An 18085-nucleotide genomic window follows, 5' to 3' on the forward strand; every position below is an offset into this window, starting at 1 on the left:
CAACAGTAATACCACTACTACTACAACTTGTAGTAAAAATCCTCTGATAATAAAAATTATGTTAGTGTAAAAAAAATGAAAGTTTTCAAAAACATAGTACACTTTCCTGTTGACTGAAAATACTTCTCTGCCCGAGTACCCATTCGTCCATTCACACTGTCTGTCAATATCATCATCACAAAAAAGAAACAAAATGCATCCTCGTGGGCAGGTGAAGTCGGGTGTGCAAACAGAGATCCCATTGTCACCCTCCATGAAATCTAGGGGTGGGTCTGGCGCTTGTCACAAAATGGATCTGTTATGAACTGCCAACCTTCATCGACAATGGGTTCAATGTCTTCTAAAATCTGTGTCGCTGTCATCCTCTAAGCAACTATAACAACTATCACTATAATCATCTGACAGATCTGGCAGGTATTCCTACCCAGGATCTGAAATACTATCATCCGACATCATGATACTGAAAAATAAAAAAAACCTGTAAAATAACTGCAATCAAAAGGAGAAAAAGTTTAGCCTTTGGATCCAAATGGTTTACTCACAAGATCGTGACAATGTTTCATACATAACAGCTTGAGGCGCACTGACATGTGCTGCTGGACGATACCCTTATAATATCCCATATGAATATGACGCCACGGACGACCATCGGACACTCATTGGCTAGAATGAATAGTGGGTGGAGCTTCTGCACCTCTCTCATTACACAATACTACGCCTGAAACCCATCCAAGCTGAAGAAAACAGCTCTGCTTTTCGAGGAGGGATGAAAGACGATAGGCGTGCACGTCGCGGTCTTTTATTACTGTACCGTAAAAGACGTACATGTGTACGTCCCGGTGGCGAAGGGGTTAACAAGAAATTTGTTTGTAATAGTTCCATGGTTGGAATTAGTTTCCTTAGCAGTTGCTTTTAACATCTGAAAATAATTTTTTCCCAAGAATGACATAGTCAAGATGCGGGGGCTTTTTTTATTACTGCTGAAGGGATAGTGAAATACAGGCAGTCCCCGGTTTACGACGGTTCCGCCATTTAACGCCCGAGGTTACGACGCTTTTCAAATATATTCATCAGAAATTATTTCCCGGCTTACGACGCATGTTCCGGGGTTACGACGCGTCGTACGCCGATCCGACGGAAGAAATTTGGCCCCAAAATGGCAGAATAATCATAATTTGAAGGTTTTTTTGATGTAAAACTCAATAATAATGCAGTTTACGTCGTTTTCAATGCACCCAGAGCATTAAAAGTAAGGTTTTCTTATGATTTTTGACGATTTTCGACGATTTTCCGGTTTTGACGATTTTTCGGGTTACGACATGCGCAAGAACGGAACCCCCGTCGTAAACCGGGGACCGCCTGTACTGTTCAAACCTCATTCCATCCTCATTCACTGTAGACTGTGGGCTTAGGTAGGCTAGGACTTCCTAGTGCAAATGATGTAATATGTATCGAGTTGTATGACTTTGTAGATCTTGTTCTTTTGTATATTTCTGCTTAGACTTGTCAGACCAGCTTGTCATCTAATATTTGGACATACTTAACCTAACACCCTCAACCCTGTGACTCCAGATTTGTTGTGCATATTTTTGGGCCCAAGTAAAAGATCACTTGCCTGAATTCATTGCTGATATCCAGAGGAGTTGAACAACGTCCCTTTGAAAAAATTTTATACATTTGTATGATTGTCATTATCAGTTGTTAGAAGGTAACCAGCTTGTTCACATTGTGTACCGGGTAATTAGTTTTTAATTTTCCAATTTACGGAATTGGATTCTGTGATTGGCCTGTCTCAGAATGCAGAGGAGCCATAGACTTATGAATAAAGGTATGAACAAGATCTTGAACCCTGCATAAGATTCCCCACCCCCACTTTCCCATCCCCCTCTCTCTCATGTTGACTAGGATTACCTCTAGCTAAGAGACTGTATGACAGTCCAGAATTCCAAGTCTTTATTTTCATCTGCTAGTTGTGGGGTTGACCTTGACCATGCTTGTGGATGTAGGTATCTGTTCCTCCATGTTCATATATTCAATTGCAGGAACTCTCATCCTAATGTCACATTTCTTCATAGAATAGTTGTCATCTGGGGAAAAGGAGGAACCTATATGGTTTCAGAACTTGGTCCCAATTAGAGAGAGAAAAAACATGGAATTGAGAATATATGTACAGCTCCTTGGTGTGTAAGAGGGTTAGTTCTGTGTGTGGGACAGATGCAGGTATGGTTAGATTGCTGATGGATGAAAAGCAGTTGTGGGTAGATGAAGTCTTCGCTATGTATATGCAGAAAGTCTAGGACATGATTATGAAAAAATTTAATGAAGGATGGAAATTTACAATTCTGTCCAGTCCCTGTTGATTTCTGTTCTATCACAAAGGAAACATTGAGTGCCCTTTCCTCTCAAACCCAAAGATTCTTTCAAAAGTTTACATCACAAACAGAAAAACCATTTAATCATTTGATAGTTTTCCACCCAAATTTGATAGCCATGTGCCTGAGAGACAGAATTAGATAAAATACTGTACCGTAGAAAGTTTCCCTTGGTGCTAAATCTCTATGGTGCATACTCTCTAGGAGTACCGAAAAACCTAGAACCTTTATTATAGTTTAAGGAAACAGTCTGTATGATAATTTTTGTTAATGAAGAATTTTCAAAAGACAGATCAGTGTTTTAAGATTTCTTGTCTTTGGGAATTCTAGACATTTTTACCAGTATTCGTTACTCTTTTAAATTGAACACTGCCCATAGGAAAGGTGTGTTCCTGTAACCTGGGAGGTTGATATTTGGTAATTCTAAACTTTTATTAGGAATTAGAAAGATATCCATGGACCTATCAAAGGCATTAGATTAGGTGTCTTTAATGCCCATTAGCTTTAAAAAGCTTTAAAAAATGTGTATAAGGTTAAAAAAATGGGTAGAAAACAGAGCCCTGTGTGTAAGGTGAGTATTAATTGCTAATAAGTCAAGAGTACAGTAGTAGGGACATATTCATGGTAAGGTTTTATTTGGGAAGAGGGGTACCTTTTGAGGTACTATTCCCAGCTGATAGAACCTCACATTTATGAGGGGAATGGTAGTAAGCTCCACCCAGGTAAAAAGGAACTAAGTAAGTTGCACTTCATGGAAGTTGAAAAATCACTGGATTCCACTGGAATGAGGTCTAATGAATAAAGTTTAGGAGTACATGTTTGTTATTATTGAAGGTTGTCTGAAGATTGCTGGATAGATTGCTTCCTCTAGGCTCTTGGTGGGAGGTTAGAGAGTTCTCTGCCACGGAAGAACTAAAAGACAGAATCAGGTGTGCCTTCTTCATGCTAAATGGTTTTGTTGGGCCAGCTAAACATCATGTGGTGTCAGTATTTCCACTGAAATTTGTGATAGAGATTGAGTCATGGATATTTTATCAACATTTAGAGTCAAACCTGTGAAATATAATGGTGAAAAGACTGCTGCAAATACATTACTGTACAGATTTACCCCAAATATGCTTTACATGAAGGAGGAAGGGTGCAAAAGTAGTAGAGGTGCATAATTCCACACTGGGAGCATGTTGGTTGAAAACTATGGAGAGATATGAAGGAGGAAGGTGGCAGCGCCACCGCTGCCGAACTGGTTTTTTTAGTAGCAGCTAAAGTACAGCACTATCCTGTACACACACTTTTGTCCCCTTATGTTACTGGCAAAAGGTTCGAAAATCCATGCAAAACTGGGAAATTTCGCCCTTAGCATGAGTTCTCACTGCTACATCATGTTATTAATACTCTGTAATGTAGTCTGAGAGATAATTGTTTTTGTTTTATAATATTTTCATGGAAATTTTACTCAGATATGTTATAATAATAATTTTAGAGCATTATTAGGATAGATATTTTAGGTTGTTTTCACAAAAACATGCTTTAATTGCCGTATGAAAACATTTTCATTGTGTTCATTAACTGATTTTTACAATCTTACATTACCTCACTTTTTGTGGTTGTACGCTAAATGACAAAACATACTATAATGATTTTTGCATATGTAATAGGCGTTATGATTCATAGAAAGTTTGGCTAGCGTTTTTAGTTGGCAAACTTTAAATGCGTTTTATCATTTTAAAAAAAGCACCTTATTACACTGTATGGTATCTAGCCATAATACAGTACAGGACTGTACTACCTCCAGTTATGTCAGTTTGAGTTTTACTTTTTTGACTTTAAGACTGTTTTCGTTAAAAATTGTAGTGGGAAATAATAATTTACATGGGATTGTGCATCTTTACATGTTAAAAGGCCACAAAAATACTATTCAATAAAAAAGTTCCATATTACTGTAAATAAAAATAAATGTTAGAATATATGAAATAGTATACAGCCAAGAAATATATTGAAAAAATTATTTAAAAACTTAAAAATGTGAATAATATTGTCTTATATAACCTTTGGCTATGCAGTACAGTTGTATGTAGTGTACATACAGTAGCTCTAGCATTCAGTCACCAGCAATAAAAATACAAAAATCAATCAGAAAATGACAAACCACAACAAAAAAATGTTATGATATACAGGTACAAGTAATACAAATGTACAGTAATATAATGTGTATGTAAAATGAAATAAATTAAAAGCTTGAAAATATTAAACATATTGTCATGGTACATGATGTTTGGTTATATAGTTCCAGCATTAGGTCATTTGGTGCCTTAAGTTCTTGCAGTGAATTCAGACATGTTTGCATGTTGGTTTTTTGTAGCGTTTTGTTTGCGTTGTGTGTGCGTCTTGAATAGTTACTGTAGGTGATACAGTATTTTCATTTTGATGTGCCATTAAGAATGTCTTAAGTACAAGTAGACAGCTGTGTGCTAAGCTGTTTTACTCTCTCTCTCTCTCTCTCTCTCTCTCTCTCTCTCTCTCTCTCTCTCTCTCTCATATACTTTATATTTATGTTGTACTGCATCATGTAAACTTCAAAACTGTTCACATACACAAATTTGTGTACGAAATATTGCTTTACCTCTGTGCACACTAGCAGAGTATTTTGTAACTTCTTAATATTACATAGTGTAACATACTCTTTCCTAAGCCTAGAGCTTTGTCATAATTTGTTGTTCGCTGAAAAATCTCTTGAATGAGCATTGTTAATATGGATTTATTTTGCAGGTTACTGGGTGGTGTTATAGCTGGCATTGCATTGATTGCAATTGAATTTCTAGGCTTTATAACTGGAGTGTCCATGTTTACAGGCTTGGCGTCACTCATATGTATCCTTTTATTTGTCTAGATAGTAATTATGATTTTTTAATTTTTCGTAAGTGCACTTTTGATTATTTTTATTGAAATTTTTATGTGCTATGTTATGGGGCACAGTATGTGGAGTTATGAGGTATAAAAAACTTAAAACTTATATATATTACAAATGTATACACACATTCACAAGATTTCACACAAGCATACAGTTAATCCTGTATTAGTACTTAAACTAATCCTTACATACTAATATTTGTATACTAAGATTTTTACAATTATTCCTTTTAAGGTCTTAAAAAAAGTTTCTGCAGTGTATATTTAGAAAAGCAAAGTGAAGAATGCAGACAGTCTCCTTCAGAAACAGGTTCAATGCATAAAATAGAAGGAAGGCGGTCTGTTAATGAAACATAGCCTCAAAAAATAAAAAACAAAGAATTCATAATACTATATGCAGAGCACTGCAAAAAAAACAGTTCCAGAGAAAATGTACCTTTAATGCATGACAGCCTTAATTCCAAATAATTAACCATGTTGTTTCAAAATAGTGGATTGTTGTCAGAGTACGCACACTTCACAAAAATAGAAAGCAGTTCTGATGACAACAGTCTACAATATCCTTTTTCTTATAATCACGGAGACAACTGCAATCACAATTCAGCAGTCTCCTCTAACACAACTCAGCTTCCCAACAGGAAACACAAGTAAACAAAAGTGGACAGCAGCTGCTTCCCTTTGTGAACATCAACCATCAACCTCTACAAGAGTGATGTTGCCTCCAGTCAGAATCTGTAAAAGACATATTTAGGAGTGATAGAAGTAAAGTGACTTAAATGTCATTTCTAAACAATAGTTTACAAATATTAAAAATTAACAAACATATAAGATAAGATTTCAACAATATAAGTCTTGCGTCTATAACTTTAGTACTATGTTTTATTTTCTGTATAGGAATTGTATGATTTACAATTTTTTCTTATAAGAAGGCATTTCAAGTAAAATTTGGGTGGGGGTTTCAGAGGAAAAACAGGATCTCATTAATCTCTGTTTGTTCCCACATGAATACAAACCTTTAGCCTTTACATTGGCAGGAGAATTTCCCAGTGTAAAGGCCTCAGGATTGTATGTTAGGAAAAATACAAATTGATAAAAAATTTGTGATTTGTTACCATACGAACACAAACCTTCAGCCTTTACATTGGGAAATTTTCCTGTGCAGCTGGAATGCCGGTTATGAAAAAATTTGACATAATACGATCAAGGTATGGTGGAGTAATACATAGCATCACCCAATGGGACCAGTGAGTGGGAGGAGTCTCCTGTCGCTTGCCCCACAGAATCTCATAACATAAGAGTCTTCTCTTAACTGCCTTCTCGAGCAGATGTGTGCTGCTCATCTCCCATGAAAGCTGGTTTTTTCTCTTGCCATTTTGTTTGCAATTGGTTCTTAGTTCTGTATTTTGTGTGGAGTATATTGTGCCTTTTTGTGCATATGTTTGCTTCATTATCATCATGCAAACCCATGATTTACCTAAGCCTGGTGCTAAGAAGCAAAGGAAGTGCCCTGGTATTGCCAACAACTCTTGCTTCTGCTACCTAGCTTCTTTTGAAACTGATTCTCATGTAACTTGTAGCAGGTGTAGAACTTCACGTTTGCAATGTAAGTAGCCCCTGTTCGGAATATTGTGATTGGTCTCCTGAGAAATGGAGACGTTTTGAGTCAAGGAAGAAGTACAAGAGGAAGGGCACTGCTCAGCCATGGGAGGATTTCAACTCTTTGATGGCAGCTGACGATGCCATTCCTTCTTGTTCCTTTTCTCCTTTCCCGAATCGTCTTCTTGTCGCTTCTTCCTTGGAAGAATTTACCCCTTCACATTTGTCTGTTGTTTCCTCAATAGGTGCTTCTGAAGAGGGTTTGGGAGATCTAATTGTTGATTCTCTTCCTGCTCCTGGGGGCGGGGTAAGAACACTCCTCCTTCCTTGGATGAGGTACAAGATTTGGTTTGTGATTTAATTCCAGATTCAGACATAGATGGCTCTACTCTCCATCAGTATTGGTTGACCTTGGCCTTCCCAGAGAACCGTGTTGGGTGGACTACTTTCTCATGTGATGGCATCCCATCTCACCTCTTCTGCTACCAAGAATGTTTCGTCTGCTGTGTTGGTGACATCTTCACGTATGACTTCTGCAGCTATCTCCGTGACGACTGCCTGTGGTATTGGCTGTTGCATCTGGCTGTATGCCTACGTCCGTGTTTCCATCATCACATGATGTTTTGTGTATGGCCACTCCGTCCCAGCTTCATGCGACTGGTCCTTCATTGTTTACTGCTTCTACACTTCAGGTCTTCCTGGAGAGGGTTGCAGTCCTCAAAGGGATCGACTGCTCTGTTTCTACATTACCTAGAAAGAAATGCCTTAGATCTCCATGTTCAGATTCTCAAAAGTCGTTATCTTCCTCGATTTGTGTGGTCCTAAGAAGACGCTGGAAGAAGAGGAACTTTGCGCTTTCTCCTCATAAGAGGATTTGCTGCCTATGTTTGGAGTCCCACTCTCCTTCTCCCGTTTCGGTGGGGGAGTGTTAGCTTATCTCAGCACTGCCGTATTCCTTCCAAGGTGGTTAAGGCACACACTCCACAGCCATTCCTATGAGGAATCCACACGACCACTCGATCATGGCTGCATCTCCTGATCGCCATGAAGTTACGGATTTTCGTAGAAGAGCAGAGTAGGCTTTTCCTGAGGTAGCAGCAGCTCAGGCCCTGCCTGAGGTGATTGTTATTCCTTCTCCCAGCTGTACAGAAGTGACTGCTAGACCGCTGACTGTAAGAAGGAAAGACAGCAAGGCTCCCATCAAGAAATCAAGCCTTGTATGGCCATGGCCTCCTTCTCAACCTTGTTTTCTTGATCATGACATTCTTGCATGTACAGCTGTTCATCCATGTTGTGCTTCACCTGCAACAGTAAACTTGCCACGCTGGCCCTTGAGGATGTGACTCCTTTCCGCAGAATTCGTCTCATATATGGCCGCGACAATGGTCTTGACTGCGGTCACATGGCCACAACAAATCCCCACAATATAGAAGCCCTGCTTAGCTGTGACATCAGCCTCAGCAGCGCTTATACAGCAGAGGCCATTCTCCTCATTGCTCTTTTAGTAGGGAACGTTTTCCTCAACGTTACTCTCCTGATCATCCATGCAAGGTTCATTGACCTGCTTCTGCATCTAGGCCTCCATTTCCATTGCCCTCTACTGTACTTCTTGGGGATTCGTAGGACATAAAGAAAGCTCCTCTTTTCACCCTGAGAATGAGTTTTATATTTCAGATTCTCATCTTTATGCACCAACCTCTAAGGTTTTAGGTCCTGAACGTGCGTATGCTCCAGTTTTTCAGTGAGATGAAGTAGAAGTTGGAGATTCCCTGGGTAGAGCTGACAGGAGTTGTAGAGATTTAGAATTGGAGGATCCTCTAACACTTGATCTTGCTAATGAGCTGGCCAAGACATACATTGAAGTTGTTTAAATGATTAGAAAACACAGTGACTTGGAAGAAACTGTGACTGCTCCTTCAGACCAGTCTTCAGGCCTTGAGAGGTTCCTAGGCCTCAAGAAAGAAGCAAAGACCTCAGTAGCATTACCCTTGGCTGATCCCACTGATTTTGCCTTAGAGCTGGTAGATGCTCTTGTCTGTGAAAAGGACAATTCACTATGTTCTGGGCAATCCCTCAAGTTGCTTCCACCTCCTCTTCGTAGACACAGGCATTTTTATGCCACCCCAAGAGTCACCCTGCAACCAAGACACTTGGGTTTGGACTTCGTTAGGTTGGGACTGAGCCTTTCCTTGGATCTATTTAAGGGGGACAGCACTTCTTTTACCTTCCAAGAAGCAGCGTCTATGGAGGCGTCAGCATCCATAGCCTTATAAGCAATGTCTTCACTAAACTTGTGGTGGAAGGTAGTTGGCAAAATTTCTGTGACGGCCTTCTCGAAGGATTCTAAGGAGTGTTCATCCTTCTTTCGTCTCCTACAGTCTGGGGCAAGACCAAACCTTTTCTGACCCACTTAATGACGAATATGTGGGCCAACTGGTTACTGAAGAGAAGGGACACTGCTCTTTTTAGGTTGTCTAGATACATCAGCTCTGATTCCATGGTAGCATTAAGGAATGGGACTTTATTGGAAATATCTTCTAATTTTCCGAAGGACTAGGTTTAAGCTGCAATTGATTGAAGAAGAGCTGACAGCAACAACCGTCTGGTTCTGCAAGCAATCTCTAAATCATCAGGGTCTGCTCGTCCCAAGGTAGCTAGAGCAAGACAGTAGGTTTCTCAAAGAAAGTCGCAGACTAAGACTGGTCCTAGTAGAGAATGACAATTCATCTCCTAAAACTACTAAGACATCCTCTCAGCAATGCCCCTTTCAGCCATGCCCTCCTGGAGGTGGAAGGGAAAGCAGAGGGTGGAAATGCTAGAGAGGGCGCCCCTCCCCATCTGCTGCCTTTGGTGGGGGGGTTGCCTGGCGAGTCATTGGCTGATTTGGCAGCAGCTAGGAGCAGAAGATTGGGTAGTAGATGTTCTTTGGGTGGGATATCTACTCTCCTTTGAGTTCTGTCCTCCTTTCACAGATTGTCCTCTCTATCAGAGGTTGTACCTTCCAGGCTCGCCAAAGGATCTGGCTCTCCAGAACGAGGTGAGGGAGACGATGGAGAAGGGAGCTGTGGAAGTAGTGAAGGATCCTTCCATTGGTTTCTACAGTTGAGCTTTCCTGGTAGAGAAAGCATCAGGCACCTGGAGACCAGTTATAGATCTATCAACTCTGAATCTTTTCATCAGGAAGACTCGTTTCAAGATGGAAACTCCCCATATGGTTCTAGCTGTTATCAGACAGAATGATTTTATGTTGACATTAGACCTGAAGGATGTCTACTTCCAGATCCCAATTCATCAGTCATCTTGCAAGTTCCTTCAATTAATTCTGGAAGAGATGGCTTATCAGTTCAACTACCCCTCAGGTGTTCACAAGGGTGTTCACTCTGCTTTCGACTTGGGCTCATTCTCAAGGGATTAGCATTCTCAGATACCTAGATGACTGGCTGGTCCTAGCAAGTTCTCGAGTGAAATTAATCCAAGACAGACTGTCTTCAGTTTTGTCTCAGCCTGGGGTTGTGATAAATTTGGAGAAATCAAATCTTGTCCCTAGCCAAAGGACTCTTTACCTGGGCACAGGTATTATCCTACTTACGGTGGGGTTAGGTTCCAAATACCTATCGTTTGTTGGAAAAAACATATCTCGAATATAGCCTGGCCTACACTAGGGTATTCAGTACCATCTATACATATATGGTAGCCTAGCCTACACTATAAAGTATACTCTATAATTATTAATATCAGCTAATTCTGGAGATTCATGAAGAGTGACTTATGATAATTCAGTACAAAGAGAAATTGAATAACAAACAAGAATTAGCTTAGCCTACAATATATGGTATATCATATGCATAAACGGTAGCCTAGCCTACATTATACTGTACTCTATATTCACATATTAATATTATATTACACAAACATCAACATAATGAATCTTTTCCATGGATCTTTTAAAAAGTTATTCTTTACTTCACTGTATCCAGTAATATTGTACGTATTTTCATATTGCTTTTGTATTATAAAATGCGATCGTAGCGATCAATGTTTTGGTTTGGAAATCGATTATGCAGTAAGTTTATTTCGTCGTATTTAAATCAGTTCAGAGTGCTTTTCTTGCTTCTAGTTAGTGTAAGTGAATCTCTAAGTACTTTATTTATATGGGACAAGGTTATTTTTCGTTATACAAAGTGATTTTAATTTGAAATATAACTTAAATACATCTAGTTGAGAAATTAATTTAGCAATTTTTCCATTATTAGATGACGTTCACCATTGAGGGCATGTTTGTTTTGTGTAAAAGAACCAAGATTCTGTTCGCTGTTTTCACTTGATTTATTTCATCATAATACAAGCTCTACATATTTATCTTTTATTGGCATGGAAACAGTAGTAATATGAGTTTTTTCATGCCGAGTAGTTTTGATTAAAATACTTTTCTCTCCAATTTTATTTACGGTTGAGTTTCATCCATATTGCCGATGAACAATAATTTAAAGTCATTAGCAGCTTCAACATTGTTTTCTCAGCATCAGCTACAACTTGCATTTAAAATTTAGCAGTATATTTCCTTGCCGATCTTTTCTTCATAGTAAATAAGGGTATAATGTAAAAATACATCAGTCTTGTTCTACTTAACGTGATTTGTAACATAACTACAATAATTGTTTACTACGGTACAATGGTTGAAATACAAGCAAAACAGCTGTTGTTATCAAATTCCGTTATTAGCAAAACAGCAGTTTCTTGTTTGGTTGCTTATGGCTGTACGCATTTATGCAAGAGTATAATGTTACTAACAGTACTTTTATCATTCTCTTTTACTTTTTTAACTAGAAAATGTGATAAAGAGATGGAGGAAAAGAAGTTGGTCTATTGTAATTTGGTCTCTCTCGCTGGCTGATTGTACGCTGCTGCCTGCGCCTGTGGGAAATTTAAAGATATTTTCTAGATATTGTCGTATCGGTATTAATTGCTAACCCCCATGGCAAAATTAAATTATCATAATGCGAATTATCGTAACTCAAACACTACCTGTATGTTGATAGACACAGTCGTTTCGAAAGTCTTTCCTTCAGATCCGAGAATAGAAAAGTTCAAGACAGTCGTGAGGTCATTCTTATTGAAACAGAAACAGCCTGCATGCCAGTGGCAAGTTGTTCGAGGTCACCTGTCATCTTTAGAGAAGCTCATCCTTCATGGCAGACTTCACCTCCGCTCTATACAGTGGAGGTTGAAAGAGTTTTGGTTCCTGGTGAAGGATTCTCCATTCTTCCGCATCCCCCTATTGCAGGAGGTAAGACAGGACTCGGCATGGTGGCTGGATGATGGGAACCTGACCATAAGGATGCCCCTTCATGCTCTTCTTCCAGAGATCCTTGTCTTCTCGGACGTTTCGACTGAAGAGTGGGCAGCTCATGTGGAAGATCTTTTGACTTCAGGATTTTGGAGCCCAGAAGAAAAACATCTTCACATCAATGTCCTGGAGCTGAAAGCAGCCTTTTTAGCCCTTCAAGATTAGAGAGCAGGTCATTCTGTGGTCATGATGTCTGACAACACCACAGTAGTGGCTTACATAAACAAACAGTGAGAGCTAGTCTCTCACCAACTTCACGATTTGACATCAGTGGGCAATGAACCACTTGGTGGCTCTGTCAGCCAGGTACATTCCAGGCAAAAGAAACGTAGTGGCAGACAAATTGTCGTCAGAGTCAAGTCTTGGAAACAGAGTGGTCCTTGTACCAAGAAGTGGTGGAAAGTCTGTTTCTCCTTTGGGGAAAGCAGATCGTGGATCTGTTCACCACCTGTTTCAACAGGAAACTGGAAGTATTTTTCTCGGTAGTTCTGGACCCTTAGGTAGCGGCAGAAGATGCCCTTCAACATCCATGGGGCAACCTGGACATTTACGCCTTTCCACCCTTTTGCCTGATTTGTCAGGTAATCAACAGGGTGATGACCTCCAGGAACCTCAGGATGACTTTGGTAGCTCCCCTGTGGCCACACGCTGAGTGGTACCCCGGCCTTCTAGCTCTGCTGACAGAAGCTCCGAGAGAGATTCCTCCTTGGCACAATCTCCTTTGCCAACCCCACGTCGAAAGATCTCATCAGTCAGTCAAGTCCCTATCTCTTCACAGTTGGAGACTATCCAGTATCTCCTGCAAGCGAGAGGCTTTTCTTGCAGGGCAGCATCAGGGATGTCTGGATATCTCAGGAAATTGTCAACAGCTGTGTACCAGGGGAAGTGGGCAGTCTACTGTACTGTGATTGGCGTCGTCAACGGGGTTTCTCTCTGGTCGGAACTTCTGTTCAGCAAGTAGCGGACTTCCTCATTTTCCTACGTAGGAAAAGCTCCTTTCTTTGTCAGCCGTTCAGGGCTATAGGGCTGCTTTAGGACTAGTTCTTCATCTGAAAGGAGTGGATCTTTCTTCCTCATGGGAGATCTCTATGCTCATACGATGTTTTGAGCAATCCTGTCCACCTAGGGGTTTTCAGATAGGGCTTTAACCCTCAAGACGTTATTTTTGCTTGCCTGAACATCAACCAAAAGAGTGGGGGAACTTCATGGCCTTTCTTTTTAGGTGAAACACTCAAGGGGCTGGAGTCTAGTGTCCTTCAAATTTGTCCTGGAAACCATGGCTAAGACTCAAAATCCATCAGTTCCCGATGACAAATTCGAGTCCTTTTCAATTCCGTCCCTTGCAGATTGTGTTGGCAATGGTCCTAGTGAAGTGCTCTTATGTCCAGTTCGGGCACTACACTACTATCTAAAAAGAACTCGATACCTCAGGCATGGGTGTTGAAGGCTTTTTGTTAGTACTGGCCGGAACAGGAAAGAAGTGTCTAAGAATCTCCTTCTGGCTATGGGAGATTATCAGAAGTGCATATACTTCTTCTTTTAATGTCTCGACCCCTCCATTGCTTTTAGGAAAAATCTATCTGTTCATAAAGTTTTGAGGGCTGGTACGTGGAATCATCAGACCACCTTCAACTCTTTCTACCTGGAGGATGTTGCTCATAGGTCCTTGGACACTTTTTCCAGGGGTCCGGTGGTGGCTGCCAACTTGTCTAACTTGCCAGTGCTATTTGTGGACAAATTATATCTAGTCTAGATGTTAGTGTGAAAGAGATTGTGGTTGCAGTGAATGGTCTTATTCCTTTCTCCTTTCCCTCCTTCGCTCCCAGCGAGCAGCAAAGAGAACAATTTTTGGTAATGGATCTATTGAGATGCGGGTGAGGAGGACATCTTTCTTTTTCTTTACTTTTCATAAAGTGAATAAAATTCAGGAATAGAAATGGTGCCTTCCTTCCCTCTGTAAACAGAGTATTCTCAAAGATCACGGTAGTTAAGCAGTTGTTTGTTTTTACAACAAATACAAATCCTCCCTTTCTTCTTGGCACGTTGTAGAATCTGGTTCCCATCATGGCAAAAGCGCAGATATCTGGCTACTAGCAAAACATTTTCTCCTTGTAGTCAGAGGCTTTCAGCTCCTTCCTATACTCCAACAATGGTCAGGAAGTGAGCTCAGGTGAGCTGGACCTACAATCAGTCATTGCTTACTTTTCCTCCCACCAATAAGTAAGTCTCCCAGTGTAAAGGCTGAAGGTTTGTATTCGTATGGGAACAAATCACAAATTTTTAATCAATTTGTATTTTTCCTAGCTTACAAACTTGAGACCTTTACATTAATGGCCCACCTCAGCCACCCCTCATTCAGTTTTCCTGGGCTGGAAGATCACTTACCAGTGATCTTCTAGCCCAGGAGATTCTGTGGGGCAAGCAAGGGGAAACTCCTCCCATTCTCTGGTCCCATTGGGTGGCGCTGTGTATTCCTCTGTCATACATTGATCATATTATGTCGAATTTTTTCATAACCAGTATTCCAGCTGTGCAAGAGAATTTCCCAGTGTAAAGGCTAAAGGTTTGTATTTGTATGGGAACAAACCACAAATTTTTTATCAATTTGTATTTTTCCTAACATACAAACCTGAGGCATTTACATTGGGAAATTCTCCTGCCAATGTAAAGGCCTCAGGTTTGTATGTTAGGAAAAATACAAATAGATAAAAAATTTGTGATAGTCATACCTTTTAATTGCATTAGGTGTACACAGATTTCTTGCATGCATATGTGTGCTATGTGAAAAGAACTTCTTCATTCTGTATCATATACCATTCCATTAATGCTACTCCGGAACATTAGAAATTAGTTGTGATTTGTTAAAAGTAGTTGACAAATTGGTCATTGGTGAAACTTATTTGAATGCAGGATATGAATATATCATAAAGGATGAGATGACACCAGAAGAATGTGAAAATAGAATGAAATCAGTTAAATTTCAAGGAAAAATGACACTACAGTCTGGAAACCACAGGAGTAGGACTGCTGGAACATGCATTAGGAAAATCTGTTACAGCGGTAGTCTTCCTAATGAAGCAACAGTAGAAGCACCTTGTAAAAAAGAAAAATTGTTTAACTCTGTATTTATATAAAGACAGTGTATGAGATATCCATTACTAAGTCAGAGGGTGCAGGAAAGACTCAGTTGGGCAATTGATAGTACACTATCAGACTGAAGCCTGTAGATGAAGTAAATCCCAAAGAAACAGCAGAGAATGGGAAAAATGATCCAAAAAAATTTATTACTATTAAAGAACAGAGACTGAAGAGTTGCAAAGGCAAGAATCTCTTGAATGGGATGGTATGAAGGTAAATGTGGTTAAAAGTGAACTTATGGTGTTCAGCCAGCAGGAAGAGGATAGGTTTTTTTTTATGCAAGATGGGAAAGGCCTAAATTTAAAACAGGAAGAAAATTTCAAGTACAGTACTTAGGGTCTGTGTTAAACCTGGAGGGAGTTGTGAAGCTGAGGTTGAAAGCAGGATAAAATGAGGTTGGGGGGAGTGGAGGGAAGTAAGCAGGGGTAGTGTGTGATGAAAGAATGCCAAATAAGCTAAAACCATAATCAGACAAGTGATGATGTATGCTTCAGAAACATGGGCATAATTTCAAGTACAGTACTTAGGGTCTGTGTTAAACCTGGAGGGAGTGAACCTGAGGTTGAAAGCAGGATAAAATGAGGTTGGGGGGAGTGGAGGGAAGTAAGCAGGGGTAGTGTGTGATGAAAGAATGCCAAATAAGTTAAAACCATAATCAGACAAGTGATGATGTATGCTTCAGAAACATGGGCATGAAGAAGGAAGGAGGTGCAAACAGAAATGAATATGCTGAGGCAGATTTTGTGATCTTGCTACATAAAATGGTAGAAAATAAAGAGTAGATTGAAAGTCTGCCCATGTGGTAAGGAGCTATGAGGAAGGTTGAAGAGGGGTTGAATGGAACCTGTTAGAGGTAGAAGGTCAAGAGGGAGACAAAAGATTAGGTGGCATTGTATGGGCTTTTAATAGTTACAGCTACATCAGGATGTTGGAACAAATTTGAAGGTTCTTAAATAAAACCTTGATTTTGCATAACCCAATTTATTATCTTAATATTACAGTGGTCTATGACCTTCAAACTTAACTGTACCTAACTCAACCTATACTAACTTAGCCTAACTTATTAATACCCTGACCACCCAATTCCTTAATTTTAATACTACTAGACAAAAACAGCAATTTATCAAACACCCCTAGCAACATGCAGGACTTAGCCTATTAAGCAACCTTCATCTAATATGGATATTACTAGTCAAATTATCAGCCAATCTCCAACTCTGGCTTATGTCCCCAAAAATAATTCCTTATCTTTCTCTTCACTTCCTCTCAGAATAATCAGTCATCACACAAGTTGGGGATTACTACAGAGTTATTTTAGTTATAACATCCAAGCTGAGGGCAGAAATCACTTTAGAATCTCTCAGTGTAGGCTTTTCTACACAAAAGCACTTCACTCTTCTCTGATTCCCATCTCGTTTGGGACAGACCCTGTCTTAAGTAACTTTTCTGCACAACTTTAAATGGAACATGAAAAAGGATTTGGTCTCACCAACTGTTCGACTGATTTGTCAGTTGCCAATCCAGACTTTTATTTCCACCACAGTTCCCTTCAGTAGATATCTGTTCCCTAATAGCTTCTGCATGAAAGTATCCTAACTTCTGATCCATCCTCTGGCAAATTGGATGAAGGGGAGCGAGTCACTCTACCCTGACACGCAGCAAACTGTAAGTAAAAAAAGAAAAAACAAAGGTTAACTAAACAGTCACTCACAAACACAAACAAAACTAATTTAAAAATCAAATTAATTCATACAAAACAATTTTTTTCACAATACCACAGCATCATAAAGTGAGAGAGTATTGGAGAAGAAAAGTTTAGCAGAGGAAGATGCTGTTCACAGAAATAGTTAAAGATGCATCAAGGCCACCGACCCCTTAACTTAGGGATAGCTGTAGGGATCAAGAAGAAAAAAAACAAGAAAATTTACAACTGAATTATGACATGAAAAAATTATGGACCAAGTACTGTATTTTGAAGACAGTGATATATCAGAAGAATCCTAGAGAATCTTAGGATTAGGACTGAACCATTTTGCTATTCATGACAGTAACATCAAAAGCTACTGAGGAGTGCTGAAAGGGGGGATCCTTAGAATACTGCATGCAGGACGATGTGCTGTTCACAGCAAAATAACCCCTCGAGTAGGACGCCTTGACGAGGTGAGGGGCTAAGGGACACTGGCCTTTGGGCCCAGGTCCTGACGAATCATCCTACGTAGTTTTTGGTTTAAATGGCGTGGACATTTCCACATTCGCAAAATTTCACTGCTTAGGTGAGTCTGAGAAGGGATCGTTTTTTGGAAGGGGTTTGCATTCGAAGCTAATTGTGGGAGTTGTGGTGTTTGAGTTGCCACCCGATATGGTTTGGACCTAAGAGATGGTGATGGGATTTTTCCCATTGCTATCTTGAGGGCGGAACCATCTCCGGGGATCAGCCCATTAGAATCCGGGGAGGTGGGACTCCTGGCTTTTGTCTGGAAGCCCACCAGTACGGTTGGAGTGGGGAGTCAGTCCCCATTAGAGGGGGCAGAACTCCCAGCAGGCAGATTGGCTTATACCTGGGCCACTGCAAGCGTATTGGTGCTATCTTGAAAGGGTAGGGTATGCGGTGGACTATTGGGAGTCAACTCTCACTTGTGCCATTGGTTGAGAATGCGAATACCTGACTGATCCACGATATTTGATATAACCATGCAGTTTTGGGTGGGTGGATGAACCAGTTTGT

At 40.0% G+C, this 18085-nt stretch overlaps 1 protein-coding gene across 1 annotated transcript in view; it reads left to right on the plus strand.

Moving 5' to 3' along the window:
- The window catches only part of LOC136853121 (transmembrane protein 107-like), a 218256-nt gene that overhangs the window by 183189 nt on the left and 16982 nt on the right, over nt 1-18085 (plus strand). Inside the window, exon 4 of the mRNA XM_067128420.1 lies at nt 5139-5239. Within this exon, the coding sequence (XP_066984521.1) occupies nt 5139-5239 (101 nt within the window). The remainder of the gene's footprint in view (nt 1-5138; nt 5240-18085) is intronic.

Source organism: Macrobrachium rosenbergii, chromosome 26 (assembly GCF_040412425.1).
Source record: "Macrobrachium rosenbergii isolate ZJJX-2024 chromosome 26, ASM4041242v1, whole genome shotgun sequence".
NCBI lineage: Eukaryota > Metazoa > Arthropoda > Malacostraca > Decapoda > Palaemonidae > Macrobrachium > Macrobrachium rosenbergii.